General features: G+C 39.1%; 1 protein-coding gene across 1 annotated transcript; it reads left to right on the forward strand.

Moving 5' to 3' along the window:
- Positions 1 to 6,724: 6,724 nt before the first annotated feature.
- Positions 6,725 to 7,645, forward strand: Or2ak5 (olfactory receptor family 2 subfamily AK member 5). Its single transcript, NM_001000019.1, has one exon. The coding sequence runs from the start codon at positions 6,725 to 6,727 to the stop codon at positions 7,643 to 7,645; it is 921 nt and encodes a 306-aa protein (NP_001000019.1).
- Positions 7,646 to 18,100: the final 10,455 nt, after the last annotated feature.

The following is an 18,100-nucleotide window of genomic DNA, read 5'->3' on the forward strand; positions in this document are numbered from 1 at the left end:
AAACACTTCTAGGGGAATCACCATCCCTGGCCTCAAGCTGTATTACAGAGCAATCATGATTTTAAAAAAAACTGTATGGTATTTGTACAGAGACAAGCAGGCAGATCAATGGAATAGAATTGAAGACCCAGAAATGAACCCACACACCTATGGTCACTTAATCTTTGACCAAGGAGCTAAAACCATTAATTAGGAAAAAAAAGGTAGCATTTTTTCAACAAATGGTGCTGGTTGAACTTGTGGTCAGCATGTAGAAGAATGCAAATAAATCACTTATTGCCCTGTACAAAGCTCAAGTCCAAGTGGATGAAGGACCTCCACCTAAAACCAGATACACTCAAACTAATAGAAGAAAAAGTGGGGAAGACCCTTGAATACATGGGCACTGGGGAAATTTTCCTGAAGAGAACACCAATGACTTATGCTCCAAGATCAAGAATCAACAAATGGGACTTGGTAAAACTGTAAAGCTTCTGTAAGGCAAAGGATACTGTCATTACAACAAAATGGCAACCAACAGATTGGGCAAAGATCTTTACCAATGCTACATCTGATAGAGGGCTAATATCCAATATATATATATATATATATATATATATATATATATATATATATATATATATATATATATATATATATCAAGAAGTTAGACATTAGAGAGTCAAATAACCCTATTAAAAATGGGGTAGAGAGCTCTACAAAGGATTGAGGAATACTGAATTGCTGAGAAGTGCCTAAAGAAATATTCAACTTCCTTACCATCAGGGAAATGCAAATCAAAACAACCCTGCAGTTCCACCTCACAACAGTCAGAATGGCTAAGAAGAACATCTCATGTGACAACAGATGCTGGTGAGGATGTGGAGAAAGAGGAATACTCCTCCTTTGTTGGTGAGATTGAAAACTGGTACAACCACTCAGGAAATCAATCTGGAGGTTCCTCAGAAAATTGAACATTGTACAACCTGAGGACCCAGCTATACTGTTCCTGGGCATATACCCCCAAAATGCTCCAACATATAACAAGGACACACACTGCACTATATTCATAGCAGCCTTATTTATAATAGCCAAAAGCTGGAAAGAACGCAGAAGTCCTTCAACAGAGGAATGGATACAGAAAATGTGATACATTTACAAAATGGAGTACCAATCAGCTATGAAAATAAATTTTCATGTATTACTTAGGCAAATAGATGGAACTGGAAAATAGCATCCTAAATGAGGTAAAAACAAAATAAAACAAAAAACCCACCCACACCATATGCACTCACTGATAATTGGATAAGTGTATATTAGCCCAAAAACTTGAATTACCCAAGATACAATCCACAGACCACATGAAGCTCAAGAAGGATGAGCAAAGTGTGGATGCTTCACTCCTTCTTAAAAAGGAGAACAAAAATATTATAAGAGGAAATACAGAGACAAAGTTTGGAGCAGAGGCTGAAGGAAAGGTCATCCAGAGACTGCCCCACCTGGGAATCCTGTCCATATACATACAGCCACCAAAACCAGACATATTGCTGATGCCAAGAAGTGCATGCTGACAGTAGCCTGATATACCTGTCTCCTGAGAGGCTCTGGCAGAGCATGTCAAATACAGAGGTGGACGGTTGCAGCCAACCATTGAACTGAGAACAGGATTCCCATTGGAGGAGTTAGAAAAATGATTGAAGGATCTGAAGGGGTTTGCAACCCCCATAAGAACAATAATACCTACCAACCAGGGATACCAGGGATTAAACCATCATCCAAAGAGTACATATGGATAGACTCATGACTCCAGCTGCATATACAGCAGAGGACGGCCTTGTTGGACACCAGTGGAAGGAGAAGCCCTTGGTCCTGCCAAAGCTTGAACCCCCAGTGTAGCAGAATTCCATGGCATGGAGGAGGGTAGGAGTGGGTAGATGAGTGGGGAACACCGTCATAGAAGAAGTGGGTGAGGGGATGGCATAGCAGGTTTATGGTTGAGTAACCAGAAAAGGGGATAACATTTAAAATGTAAATCTAAAATATCCAATAAAAAAGAATAAAAGATGAGCCTCAGCTCTTAAGGAAGCTATTATATTTCAAAAAGTGGTTCTATGCTATGTCTCTCCTCCTCAGAAAAATTTTATTCCTGTAAAAAACATTTATTTTCCAAATAAGATTATCATGAAATTATAAAGCTATCAAGAGTATTTAAAGAATAAATAGAGAGGTTCAGCAGTTAAGGGCACTGATCACTCTTACAGAGGACCCAGGTTCAATTCCAAGCATCCACAGGACAGCTCACAACCTTCTGCTGAATCCAGGGAGTCTGTCACCCTCTTCTGGCTTCTTTAGGCACCAAGCATGTACACCATATATGGAAACATATGGTAACAAAACACCCATACATGTAAATAAAAGAATAAATAAACAAAACATCATCAGGAAAGTGATACAATCTATTAGAATATATCATACCTCTACAAAAATGAATGGAGATGGCATTCGTGACAATCTGGGTGTTGCAATTATTTTTACTGCCTTGTAAGCCAAGGAAACTTCATGTATAACTAACAGTTTTCTTGGATAAGACTTTTTTGACTTGCACAGAAATGATGTCGCAGAGGACTTCTATACACATATATATTACATTTTAGTTATTGACTGAACTTGTAATTTTAATTTAAACACAGAAGGAAAAGAACTAGTAGTAAAATTAGAAAAATATAAAATAAGAAAAGAGGAGTGAAAGATTTTCTAAGGCTATGTTTACAGAGTGAAATTTGTAGAAGTCCAAACATCACATGAGTGGTGGTAGTAGCAGCTTGCTCATAGGTAGGAATAGATTAATGGGTCATTAGTTAATAAGGTTAAAAGCCCACTGAATGTGGAACAAATCATAAAATCCAGGACTGATGGGAAGAAACATTAATAAGAAAAAAAGAAAAAATCATTTGAACACTGCAATGAAGAAGTGGTCAATACTAGAAAAAAAATGTGTAAGTAACAGAAAGATACAAGAATTTGCTTTTTTGTTAAATTGTAGAAAACATTCATTTCAAGGTTGATCTAGCCCACTTTTCACCTATTACTCTACAGGTAAATAACAATAAGGAATCTACAAGTAGAATAAAATATAATAACCATTTTCCCTGAATCTGCTATGTTATCAAGAAAAAATGTCTCATAGAAAATGGAATCAGTACTAAAAAAAATGGCTCGATGTAACATATAAAGACTTACCTAGAAGTCTTAGGTAAAATTGGGTCAAATTTTTACAATTAACACAGTAACTGTAAAAGGATAAATTTGTATTGAACCATCTTTTTAGAAACATAACATTGACTCTAGGTAAAAGGGCAAAATAAGAAACAGCCATTTGTATTAATAGATAAAAAAATTAAACAAATGTGTTACACAGCAATCTAGGAATAGGCTTGAGCTAATTCAAAGATCCAGTTTCTACAATGTTGATAGGATGTTGCTACCTGTTGAGAAACACTACAGACTCAAGTATACAGTCAGTATTAATTGCATTCCTTCATTTTTCTCTTCTAATTAAAAACTATAGCCTCTTTAGATTGACAGAAACATTTCTGTAGCAGGTAAAGATTGTACTTTACCATTGATCCAACTTCTTGTCCAAGCTGGGACACAGTGAACTATTTTTTTTTATTCTGACATCAAAAGGAGCCATGGCAAAAAAAAAAAAAAAAAAAAAAGGAGCCATGGCTTTCATAAACATGACTCTCTTATGTCAGCGGTCCTGCTGTCTTCAGGAATATGTGACACAAGCCAAAACCTAGATTATATAATTCTTTGAAATATCATATTATGTTGTTCCTAGTATCTACATTTTGCAGGTTATTCCTATGCTTCTGTGTGTTTAATGAAATGAGTTTTTAAAAAAGTGATCGAATTCAGTTATGATGAAAATATGTTTTGAACATTCATTCTCTCCTCTTTTAACTTCTACTGTGCAGTGAAAACCTGAGTTCTAATAAAATGGTATCTCTTGTATGTCATGCGTTTATTTAATTGTGGACAAGAGACCAGGTTTTCCCAGAAGGATTCTGAAAGAATGCCTATGAGGTCCAATCTTGCACAGGCAGCCAGAGCATTTAAGACCTTAAAGGTCTTCCATAGATGCCAAAATGATATTTCTTTTCTACCTAAGTGTTCAACGTTAAGTGAGAATTATTTTTAAAACAAAAAACCAACTACCCTACAAATTCACAGTGGGGAAAAAAGGTTCCAAAATGTATTGAGTATCAGAGGTTTTAGAAGCCAGGATTTCCTTTTGGATATACAGATTAAATAGCTTGATTCACTGGAAATTGACACTATATTTAAAAGTTATTCATAGGTGTGACTTTCAACCTCCTATCTCTAAGTGTCTCATCTTTCTTATATTTTTGGGCAGGTTCATTTTCTGTTCTTATTTAATATTCCATTGTTGAGGAGAAACCCTAGGAAAGTGAGATGTGTATCTCTAATATACAGTCGCTTATGATGTAGTCAAATTTTGTTAGAGTTAAATTTATAAGAACCCAGGCAGTCCACACATTGAGTCACCTGGAGGAAAAGCTCGCCATGGTCCTCTTATTAAAGAGCTCAGGTAGATGGAGGATGGAATTCTGGCTTGGTCACTGCACAGCCCCTTAGCTGACAAAGGAGCGTGGCGGTCAAGAAGTTACTAAAGTGAAGCTGGATTCTCTGATGAGTTTGCTATAGCAGTGGTGCTCTTGCTGGTGAGTTATACATTGGGATTACTGGGTAAAGTGCATTGTTCTACCTGTAACCCATACTCTTGAATTGAATCAACTCCTGGAGAGATGCACACTCCAGCTACCGCTTTAAAAAATACCTGAAAGATCAACATGTGTGAATGCTGTCCATTACTATTCTTCATAGAACCCTTCTTACAAGGAGAAAGGGACTGGGGCTCTTCCAGTTCCAGGGACAAGATTGCCATCAAACATGCCATTTCTCAACATATTTAGAATATTTTCTGATTTGAAAATTAATTGTGATTTAATTTATTAATCACAGAGGTGTGATATAATTTGACACACATGTACAGTGCATAGTGTGCATGGAAAACATCAGGCTATTGGACATCTTTAACATTGATTCCAAGTGACCCTTATACTGACTCTCATTGGGTGATAGATGTGATTGTGACAGGGATTCACAGGAGTAAGGAGTTCAAGTGTGTCCACTGCTCTGGGCTGCCACAGCACACTCTGTCCTCCAAAGGGAAGCATCCACATCTAAAACACATTGTGTTTCTGATGGCCTGGGAGGTTTTTGGAACCAGGGTTGCTACTGCTGCTGCTGCTGCCATAGACTAAGTTTTGTCTTTAGAGAATGAGAAATCAGACTAGGTGATTTCCAACATATTGAACAAAAGCAAAAATTCTTCTCATATTGTAATGAAGAGGAAGGAAAATTTACCTTTTCTGATTTCAGAGCATTTAAAACTGACTTTAACACCAGGAAGGATTAGCAGACACTGACCAATCCTTCTAATGATGAGAAGCAAGGACAGGACTGGTCTCAGTGGCCCAGTCTCTATTCCAGCTTTCAGGAAGTTCAGGACAAGATTAGAGTTGATAACATCTGAGCTACTGAGCAAGATGAGTGAGATTAAGCCTCATAAGTCAATTACTAAGGCTGTAAATCAGGACACAGTGCATGCCAAGGTCAGGCATTTGATCCCAGTAACACAGGCACAGGCACAGGCACACACAAATGCACATGCACATGCACCATTTAAATCAGCAGACAATGCCACACTTTCAGCAGTGACATATATAACTACTATACATATATAACTACTAACGGGATCCTGATAACATCTGACACTGGGGGTAATTAAGGAACAAACAAAAAACTGGACTTAAGGAATAGTGGGGAGGTATGGATTAACTGAAGTCTTTATATGAAAGATAGTAATCATTTCCTGCCTTGCACTATTAATTTCTGCTTAATTCTCCATCTTAAGAAATATTTTGAGAGTTTGAAAATTGTTGCCTACTCCTCTGTTCATTTAAAGTAGTGTACTTGCTTTAGGCAACAGGTGAGTGATATGTGTATAATGTAATAAAATCCCTAGTATGAGTTCACATGATGGTCTCTTGCATTACATAATCCTTTCAGGGCATATAGTATCTTCTCAATTTTTACATTACACAATGATCTCAGTATTTTGTTCATTTCCTGGACTCATTCTGTGCTTTGGTTCCCTAAGACTCCCCTGTCCATATTATGTTTACATGGATAACAAAACTGAGTGAGTGAACACTGTCAAGAAAGAGACCCAATTCCAGACTTTCACCAGTAAGGATCTGCAGCACATATAGAAAATTTGATGAGAATTATATAACAGTTTATTTTAAGATTATTGGAATTTCATTTTGTGATCTCAAAAATGTTTATTCTTATTTCCTCAGTTATAACTTATAAACATCATTGAATCAAAAGAGATGGACGACTCCATCAATGTACAAATGGTAAGGACAGAGAACCCAAGTCGTGTTTCAAAGTTTAGTGAATGGAAATAGAAAGTCTTGCACTGAAGCATATATCACAAGCAAAACTAAGAGTGTTAATATACAGGGTAGAAGAGAGAGTGCTCTAATCAGGAAACTATCCAATGAATAGTTGTCATTTCCCCCTCAAGGACATTTGTCACCAGGCCATGCCATTTCCAGATTTTATCTGCTTTGATGGTTCCATCTAAGTCATGGGGACAGGAAACCACAGCTGTGGGACAGACTTCACCTTGGTTGGTCTTTTCAAGTATGGACACCTGGACACCATCCTCTTTACAGTCATTGCCCTCCTCTTTGCAGTGGCTCTCATAGGCAACATCACACTGGTCCATCTAATCAGGCTGGACCGAACACTCCACACCCCCATGTACTTCCTCCTCAGCCAGCTCTCCATCATTGACATGATGTACATCTCTACCACTGTGCCCAAGATGGCAGCTAACTTCCTGTCAGACACCAAGACCATTTCCTTTCTGGGATGTGCCATCCAAACCTTTGTGTTTCTGACCCTGGGTGGGTCTGAAGCCCTCCTTCTGGGCTTCATGTCCTATGACAGGTATATAGCCATCTGCCAGCCCTTGCACTACCCTTTGCTCATGAGCAGAAATATCTGCTGCTCCATGGTCGCCGGTGCCTGGAGCAGCAGCTCCATTAATGCTTTTGTGCATACAGTGTATGTATTTCAACTTCCGTTCTGTGGATCTAGGATTGTTAATCACTTTTTCTGTGAGGTTCCATCTCTCCTGCCACTGGTGTGTGAAGACACGTCCCAATATGAGCATACAGTCCTCCTGAGTGGCCTTGTCATTCTGTTGTTACCCTTCCTGGCCATCCTAGTTTCCTATGCTCGGGTGTTGGTTGTTGTATTCCAGATGGGTTCAGGGAAGGGACAGAGTAGAGCTGTGTCCACCTGCTCTTCACACCTGACTGTGGCCAGCCTGTTCTATGTCACTGGTCTCTGCACCTACACCCAGCCACACTCCTTGCATTCTCCTGGGAGGGACAAAGTGGTGGCTGTGCTCTACTCAATCGTTACCCCTGTTCTGAACCCATTCATCTACAGCCTGAGGAACAAGGAGGTGATGGGGGCCCTGAGGAGACAAGTGGGATGATGTATACTGACACAGGACTTCAGGTTGCCCTGTGGGCTGATGTAAAGTCTGGTCTTTATCCTCTCTGGGATGATTTCAGGATTGACATTCTGATGGAAGCTCACTATCTTGTGTCACTAACTGAACAAGAGCATAAACCTTTGCCCACACAGCTTCACAGAGTGGATGGTTTGAATCTGATTGTTGGCTCTGAGAGAGATGGAAGGGCTTTGTCTCTTAACCTGGCATTTCTGGCTGCCTGTCATGTTGTGTTGACTTCCACAGAACTTTCTTACCTTCTGCTCTGATGCAAGGCACCATGGTTTCTCAGATTGTGGGAGTCAGTACAGGTGCTTGCTATCTTTCTTGGGATACTTTCTGAAGTTTATGAGGACAGCTGTACATTTTGCAGACATTTTACATAAATCTGGACTATTTCCTTGATTTTCCTTTGCAGGTACAGTTATTATAGAAGAGTGTGTGTTTTTATACAATAACATGTTTTAAGGACAATTCTGAAAAAAATGTGTAAGAAGGTACGTTAATGTTTGCTGTGATGACCTGAATAAGATTTCTAAGCTCTCCTAAGCTGTTTAATGATGTCTTGCTGGCTCTCTTCATCAATACTGTTCCCCAAAATGCACTAATGACTTAGTAATAAACATTATCAATGGATGTGTCTGCCAGTATGCACTCTGTCTTTTTCCATGAACACCATTATATTGATCTCTCAGCAACCATACTAGCTTATGTTAAGGACATTTAGACAAACAGAACTAGAATGCTTCTGCTTTGAAATCTATAGGCAATTTCTGTATTTTGTCTATAGCTAATATACAATAAATGCCAACAGCAATAATGTTGTATCAAGAAAACTTCCGGGCTGGAGAGATGGCTCAGTCGTTAAAGGCTAGGCTCACAACCAAAAATATAAGAAAACTTCCTGAAGAAAAAAAATATATATATATATGTATATATATATATATATATATATATATATATATATATATATATATATCAATCCTGAAGCTCTATATGTGGACCAGACACTAGTTTTTGGAAAAAAAAAGTTGTTGCCAGTTAGAAAAACCATCACTGGCTTTCATTTTTCTTTTAAATTGAAGTTACAGATGCTTGTGAGCCATCATGTGAATGCTGGGAATCAAACCTGGGTTCTATGGAAGAGCAGTCAGTGCTCTTAACTGTTGAGTCATCTTTTGAGTCCCTCTGGTTTCTTAAAACAGTCAAGTCATTGTCATGTAGTCCAAGAACCAATAAATGAGAATTTCTATGCACCTAATACTGATGTAGGTAACATGATGAGTAATTCTCAATGTTAAAATATATATGTTGTGAGGTTAGAACAGTGGCATAGCCATTAGTAGCACTGGCTGCTTTTCCAATGTACTAAAGTTCAAATCCCAGCACCCTGGTAAGGTCTATAGCTACAACTCCAGGATGTCTGAAGCCTGTGGCCTCCAGGAGCACTCATGTGCATATATCTACATCCACACTCACAGTTATAAATAATAATAACAATAATAATAATATATGTTGTGAAAAATTTAGGGATTCTTTGTTGTTTCTGTGTAATTGGTGCCATAATTAAAGCGATAATTTTAATGACACCTTTTCTTGGTGCTAATAAAAATGAATTGTATCTGTTGTCAGTGTGTAGATTCCATTCCCCTAACTGGGCTGCCTTGTCTAGACTCAGTGGGAAGATGATGCACCCTGCTCTGCTGAGACTTGATTTGCCAGTGGGTCCTCCACCAGCTTAGAGGAGAAGGGTAAGAGGGATAGTGGATGGATTGTGTGAGGGGAAGAAAGGAAGTGACAGCAATCAGATGTAAATTGAATAAATAAGTTAATTAATGGAAATAAATAGTGCACTCTAAAAGTTGTATGGGAATTCATGTGTATACATAAAATATTATAGATAGATAGATAGATAGATAGATAGATAGATAGATAATACATAGATACATACATATATGTGACAATAACTATCAATAAAAGGAGACTATCAAATTGAAACTGGTAGATAGAGTTTGAGGGGAAAAGAGAAGAGAAAACATAATGTTACTGTATTTCACTTAAAATATTTTGAAGTTTTTAATTGAAAGAGAATTATTCAGAGATACCATACAGAGGAAAAAATAATGCTCTCAGGGTTATTTAATAGAAATCTAAATGTCAGGATACTTCACTCAACTGTCTTAGTTTTCTATTTCTGTGACAAAGACCTCATGACCATCACTGGACAGATGGCTCAGTGGATAAGAGCACTATCTGTTCTTCCACAGGCTCTGGGTTCAATTTCCAGAATGAAATCATTGCTCACAATTGCCTGAAATTTTATTTCTAGGGTAAATGACACCCTCACACAAACACAGATAAAATAAAAGTAAAAAAAAGAAGAATAATTGCATTCTCCAAGTAACCTATGAGGGCAGACATATCAGAATTACACCAGAATTCTCACCAGAGACTATAAAAGCCAGAAGATCCTGAGCATATGTCATATAGGCCCTAAGAGAACACAAATGGCAGCCCAGGCCACTCTACTCATAAAAACACTCAATTATAACAGATGGAGAAACCAAGATATTCTGTGACAAAACCAAATTTGCACAATATCTCCATAAATCCAGTCTTAGAAAGGATAATAGATGAAAAACGCCAACACAAGGAGGGAAACTACACCATAAGAAAAGCAAAAAAGTAATCATCTTGCAACAAACTCAAAAGAAGGTAGCCACACAAACATAAATCCACTTCTAAGAAAAAATGACAGGAAGCAGCAACCACTTTAACTTACTATTTCTTAAAATCAATGAACTCAATTTCCCAATAAAAAGACATAGATAACAGACTGGATAAGTAAACAGGACCCAGGATTTTGCAGCATACTGGAAACACAACTTAGTGACAAAGACAAACACTAGCTCAAAGTATAAAGTTGGAAAAAATTTCTAAGCAAATGGTCACAGAAAACAAGCAGGAGTAGTCATTACAATATCGAATAAAATCAACTTTCAACCAAAAGTTATCCCAAAAGATAAGGAAGAACACTTCATATGTCTCAAAGGAAAACTCTACCAAGATGAACTCTATTCTGAACATCTATGCTCCAATTTCAAGGACCCCCACATTCATAAAAGAAACTTTACTAAAGCTCAAAGCATATATTATACAACACACAATATTATTCAACACTCCACTCTCGTCAAAGGACAGATCATGGAAACAGATACTAAACAGAGACAAAGTGAAACTAAGAGAAGTTATGAACCAAATGGATTTAACAGATATCTATAGACCATTTCATCTGAAAACAAAAGAACATACTGTCCTCTCAGCACCTCATGGTACCTTCCTCAAAACTGACCATATAATTGGTCACAAAACAGGCCTCAACAGAGGCAAGGGATTGAAATAATCCCACGCATCCTATCAGATCACCACGGACTAAGACTGGTCTTCAATTAAAAAAAAAAACAGAAAGCCCACATATACATGGAAGCTGAACAATGCTCTACTCAGTGACAACTTGGTCAAGGATGATAAAAATAAAGAAATTTAAAACTTTTTAGAATTTAGTGAAAATGAAGGCACAACATAACCAAAATTATGGGACATGATGAAAGCAGTGCTAAGAGGAAAACACAGCTCTGAGTGCTTCCAAAAAGAAACTATAAAGAGCATACACTAGCAGCTTGATACCACACCTGAATCTTCTAGAAAAAATAATTAAATATACCCAAGAAAAGTACACTGCAAGAAATGATCAAACTAAAGGCTGACATCAACCAAATAGAAACAAAAAGAACTATACAAATGATCAACAAAACCAGGAACTAGTTCTTTGAGAAAATCAACAAGATAAATAAACCCTTAGTCAGGCTAACCAGAGGGCACAGAAACAGTATCAAAATTAGGAAAATAAGAAAGGAAAAGGAAGCATAACAACGGATACTGAAGAAATACATACAAAATAATTACCAGATACTACTACAAAAGCCTACATGCACAATCTGGATTAAATGAACAATTTTTTAGACAGATACCAGGCACCAAAGATAAACCAGGATCAGATAAATGATTTAAACAATTCCATAATCCCTAAAGAAATAAAATCAGTCATTAAAAGTCTCCTAACCAAAAAAAGGGGGGGGGGGGGTTCAGGACCAGATGGGTTTAATGCAGAATTCTATCAGACCTTCAAAGAAGACCTAATACCAATACTCTTCAAACTATTCCACAAAATAAAATCCAAGAACACATCAAAATGGTCAACTATCATGATCCAGTAGACTTCATCTCAGGGATACACCGATGGTTCAATATATGGAAATGTATTAACATAATCCACTATATAAACAAACTCAAAGGAAAAAAACACATGATCATCTCATTAGATGCTGAGAAAGCATTTGACAAAACTCAACACCCCTTCATGGTAAAAGTCCTGGAAAGATCAGGAATTCAAGGCCCATACCTAAACATAGCAAAAATAATATACAGCAAACCAGTTGCCAACATCAAACTAAACGGAGAGAAACTTGAAGCAATCCAACTAAAATCAGGGACTAGACAAGGCTGCCCACTCTCTCCACATCAACTGAATACAGTACTTGAAGCCCTAGCTGGAGCAATTAGACAAGAAAAGGAAGTCAAAGGAATACAATTTGAAAAGGAAGAAGTCAAAATATCACTATTTGCAGATGATATGATAGTATATTTAAATGATCATAAAAATTCCAAGAAAGAACTTCTAAAGCTGGTTAAAAAAATTTTAGCAAAGTGGCTAGATATAAAATTAACTAAAATAAATCAGTAGCCTTCCCCTACTCAAATGATAAACAGGCTGAGAAAGAAATTAGTGAAATGACACCATTAACAATAGTCACAAATCAGCAAATGCAGGCAAGGATGTGGAGAAAGAGGAACACTCCCCCATTGTTGGTGGGATTGCAGACTGGTACAACCATTCTGGAAATCAGTCTGGAGGTTCCTCAGAAAATTGGACATTGAACTACCTGAGGACCCAGCTATACCTCTCTTGGGCATATACCCAAAAGATGCCCCAACATAGAACAAAGACACATGCTCCACTATGTGCATAGCAGCCTTATTTATAATAGCCAGAAGCTGGAAAGAACCCAGATGCCCTTCAACAGAGGAATGGATACAGAAATGTGGTACATCTACACAATGGAATATTACTCAACTATCAAAAACAATGACTTTATGAAATTCATAGGCAAATGGAGGGAACTGCAAAATATTATCCTGAGTGAGGTAAGCCAATCACGAAAAAGCCATTGATAAGTGGCTATTAGCCCAAATGCTTGAATTATCCTAGATGCACAGAACACATGAAACTCAAGACGGATGATCAAAATGTGAATGCTTCACTCCTTCTTTAAAAGGGGAACAAGAATACCCTGGCAGGGAATAGGGAGGCAAAGATTAAAACAGGGGCAGAAGGAAAACCCATTCAGAGCCTGCCCTACATGTGGCCCATACATATACAGCCACCAAATTAGATAAGATGGATGAAGCAAAGAAGTGCAGGCCGACAGGAACCAGATGTAGATCTCTCCTGAGAGACACAGCCAGAATACAGCAAATACATAAGCGAATGCCAGCAGCAATTCGCCTGAACTGAGAACTGGGACCCCCGTTGAAGGAATCAGAGAAAGGACTAGAAGAGCTTGAAGGGGCTCCAGACCCCATATGAACAACAATGCCAAGCAACCAGAGCTTCCAGGGACTAAGCCACTACCCAAAGACTATACATGGACTTACCCTGGGCTCCAACCTCATAGGTAGCAATGAATACCCTCGTAAGAGCACCAGTGGAAGGGGAAGCCCTTGGTCCTGCTAAGACTGAACGCCCAGTGAACGTGATTGTTGGGGGGAGGGAGGTAATGGAGGGAGGATGGGGAGGGGAACATCCATATAGAAGGGAAGGGGGTTAGGGGGATGTTGGCCCAGAAACTGGAAAAGGGAATAACATTCGAAATGTAAATAAGAAATACTCAAGTTAATAAAGAAAAAATGGAAAAAATAGTCACAAATAACATAAAATACTCTAACCAAGCAAGTGAAAGTTTTTTTTCTTTACTTTTTTTCGGAGCTGGGGACTGAACCCAGGGCTTTGTGCTTGCTACACAAGCGCTCTACCACTGAACTAAATCCCCAACCCCAAGTGAAAGATTTGTATGACAAGAACTTCAAGTCTCTGAAGAAAGAAATCGAAGAAGATCTCAGAAGATGGAAAGATCTCTTATGCTCATGCATTGGCAATATTAATATTGAAAATTTGCCATCTTGTCAAAAACAAACTACAGATTCAATGCAATCCCCTATTAAAATTCCAATTCAATTCTTCATAGAGTTAGAAAGAGCAATTCTCAAATTCATTTGGAATAACAAAAAACACAGGATAGTGAAAATTATTCTCAACAATAAAAGGACTTTTGGGTCAATCACCATCCCTAACCTCAAACTATATTACATAGCAATAGTGATAAAAAAAAAAACTATATGGTATTGATCAGAGACAGGCAGGTAGATCTATAGAACAGAATGGAAGACCCAGAAATGAACCCACAATACTTATTGTCACTTGATCTTTGACAAAGGAGCTAAAACCATCCGCTGGAAAAAGAGACAACCTTTTCAACAAATAGTGCTGGTTCAACTGGCAGTCAACATGTAGAAGAACACAAATCGATCCAATCTTATCTCCTTATACAATCCTCAAGTCCAAGTGGATGAAGGACCTCCGAATAGAACCAGATACACTGAAACTAACAGAAGAAAAAGTGGAGAAGAGCCTTGAACACATGGGCACTGGGGAAATTTTTCTGAACAGAACACCAGTGGCTTATTCTCTAAGATCAAGAGTCAACAAATGGGACCTCATAAAATTGCAATGTCTCTGTAAGGCAAAAGACACTGTCAATGGGACAAAACAACAACCAACAGATTGGGAAAAGATCTTTACCAATCAATCCTACATCCAATAAAGGACTCATAGCTAATATATACAAAGAACTCAAGAGGTTAGACTCCAGAGAGCCAAATAACCCTATTAAAAATGGGGTACAGAGCTAAAGAAAGAATTCTCAACTGAGAAATGCTGAATGGATGAGAAGCCCCTAACAAAATGTTCAACATCCTTAGTCATCAGGGAAATGCAAATCAAAACCACCCTGAGATTCTACCCTACACCAGTCAGAATGTTTAAGATCAAATACTTAGGTGAGAGCAGATGCTGGGGAGGATGTGGAGAAAGAGGAACAATCCTCTATTACTGGTGGGATTGCAAACTGGCATAACCACTGTGGAAATCAGTCTGGTGGTTCCTCAGAAAATTTGACATAGTACTACCTGAGGACCCAGCTCTATTGCTCCTGGACATACAATGAAAGATGCTCCAACATATAACAAGGACACATACTTCACTATGTTCAAAGCAGCCTTATTTGTAATAGGCAGAAGCTAGAAGCTAGAAAGAAACAAGATGTCCTTCAACAAAGGAATAGAAACAGAAAATGTGGTACATTTGTACAATGGAGTACTACTCAGCTATTAAAAACAATGACTTCATGAAATTCTTAGGCAAATGGGTGGAACTAAAAAAAAAAATTTCATCCTGAGTGAGGTAGCCCAGTCACCAAAGAAAACACATGATATTCACTCACTGATAAATGGATAATAGCCCAAAAGCTCAGAATACTCTAGATATAATTTACAGACCATATGAAGCTCAAGAATAAGGAAGACCAAAGTGTAGATGTTTCAGTCCTTAGAAGGGGTAACAAAATACTCACAGGAGAAAATACAGAGACAAAGCACAGTGCAGATACTGAAGGAAGGCCATCCAGAGACTGTGCTACATGGGGATCTGTCCCATATACAGTCTCCAAACCCAGACATTATTGTGGATGCCAAGAAGTGCATTCTGACAGATATATGACATAGCTGTCTCTTGAGAGGCTCTGCCAGAGCCTGACAAATACAGAGGATGATGCTGGCGGGCAATTGATGAACTGAAAACTGAGTTCCCAATGGAGGAGTTAAAGAAAGAACTGAAGTAGCTGAAAGGGTTTGCAATTCCATTAGAAGAACAACAGGCAGACACGGCTGGGAAGCCAGAAGAGACTACACTCTGCCCACATTTCTGACTCCAGAGGAAAACACCTAACGCCATCTGGGACCCTGGTGCACAGGGCCCCCGGGAAAAGACACTGCAGGCCCTCCGGGTGGCTGCCCTCATGGAGAGCTCAAAAGCAGCCCCCCCCCCAGGAGCCACTTCAGCTGCAGGACCACAGGTAAGACCAACTTTTCTGCTCCAGGCGACCTGCCTGGTGGACTCAGGGCACACAGAGGAAAAATTCCTCTGGGACTGGACACTTCTGGTTTTTAGCTGGAGCCTGAACCTTGATGATCCCGGCCCACAGTTCCCTGCTCCCAAACCCCATGGGAGAGAGAGCTCACCGCCCAGACAGGTGGGCACTCCTCAGATTGCACAGTGGGAGAGACCACCAATACTGCCCACCCCTGCCCACATCCCTGGCCCAAGAGGAAACTGTATAGGGCCTCTGAGAATCGGAAGATAGGGGCACCCAAGTGGCAGGTGCCCTGTGGTCTAGACACCACCCAGATCTGAAGGGACCCGATCAAAAGTTCCCAGCACCCAAATCCCTTGGGAGAGAAAGCTAAACCTTCACAGGGGCAGACACGCCTGGGAAGTCAGAAGAGACAATATTCTGTTCACATTTCTGACTCCAGAGGAAAACACCTAATGCCATCTGGGACCCCGGTGCATGGGGGCCCAGGGAAAAGGTAGCCCAGGTCCTCCTGGTTGCCGCCCTCACGGAGAGCTCAAAAGCAACCACCCAGGAGCCACTTCAGCCTCAGGACCACAGGTAAGACCAACTTTTCTGCTCCAGGTGACCTGCCTGGTGCACTCAAGACACAGGCCTACAGGAACAGCTGAAGACCAGTAGACAGGAAAGACTACATGCCCGAAAGCAGAACACTCTCTTCCCATAACTGGCTGGAAAAAAAAGGAAAACATGTATACAGCATTCCTGACACACAGGCCTAAGGGATGGTCTAGCCACTGTCAGAAATACCAGAACAAGGTAACACCACAGACAACCTGATGGCGAGAGGCAAGCACAGGAACCCAAGCAACAGAAGCCAAGACTACATAGCATCATCAGAGCCCAATTCACCCACAAAAGCAAACACTGAATATCCAAACACACCAGAAAAGCAAGATCTAGATTTAAAATCACATTTGATCATGATGATGGAGGACTTCAAGAAAGACATAAAGAACTCCCTTAGAGAAATGCAGGAAAACACAAATAAACAAGGAGAAGTCTATAGAAAGGAAACACAAAAATCCCTGAAAGAATTACAGGAAAACACAATCAAACAGGTAAAGGAATTAAAAATGGAAATAGAAGCAATAAAGAAAGCACAAAGGGAGACAACCCTGGATATAGAAAACCAAAGGAAGAGACAAGAAGCCATAGATACAAGCATCACCAACAGAATATAAGAGATAGAAGAGAGAATCTCAGGAGCAGAAGATTCCATAGAAATCATCAACACAACTGTCAAAGATAATGTAAAACGGAAAAAGCTACTGGTCCAAAACATACAGGAAATCCAGGACTCGATGAGAAGATCAAACCTAAGGATAACAGGTATAGAAGAGAGTGAAGACTACCAGCTCAAAGGACCAGTAAATATCTTCAACAAAATCATAGAAGAAAACTTCCCTGACCTAAAGAAAGAGATGCCCATAAACATACAAGAAACCTACAGAACTGCAAATGGATTGGACCAGAAAAGAAACTCCTCCAGTCACATAATAGTCAAAACACAAAATGCACAAAACAAAGAAAGAATATTAAAAGCAGTAAGGGAAAAAGGCCAAGTAACATATAAAGGCAGACCTATCAGAATCACAGCAGACTTCTCGCCAGAGACTATGAAAGCCAGAAGATCCTGGACAGATGTCATACAAACCTTAAGAGAACACAAATGCCAGCCCAGGTTACTGTACCCTGCAAAACTCTCAATTAACATAGATGGAGAAACCAAGGTATTCCATGACAAAACCAAATTTACACAATATCTTTCTACAAATCCAGCCCTACAAGGATTAGAAATGTCAAAGCCCAACATAAGGAGGCAAGCTACACCCTAGAAAAAGCAAGAAACTAATCGTCTTGGCAAGAAAACAAAGAGAAGAAAAGCACACAAACGTAATCTCACATCCAAATACGAATATAACAGGAAGCAACAATCACTATTCCTTAATATCTCTGAACATCAATGGATTCAACTCCCCAATAAAAAGACATAGATTAACAAACTGTATACATTATGAGGACCCTGCATTCTGCTGCCTACAAGAAACACACCTCAGAGACAAAGACA

The sequence above is a fragment of the Rattus norvegicus genome, chromosome 10 (assembly GCF_036323735.1).
Source record: "Rattus norvegicus strain BN/NHsdMcwi chromosome 10, GRCr8, whole genome shotgun sequence".
Lineage (NCBI taxonomy): Eukaryota > Metazoa > Chordata > Mammalia > Rodentia > Muridae > Rattus > Rattus norvegicus.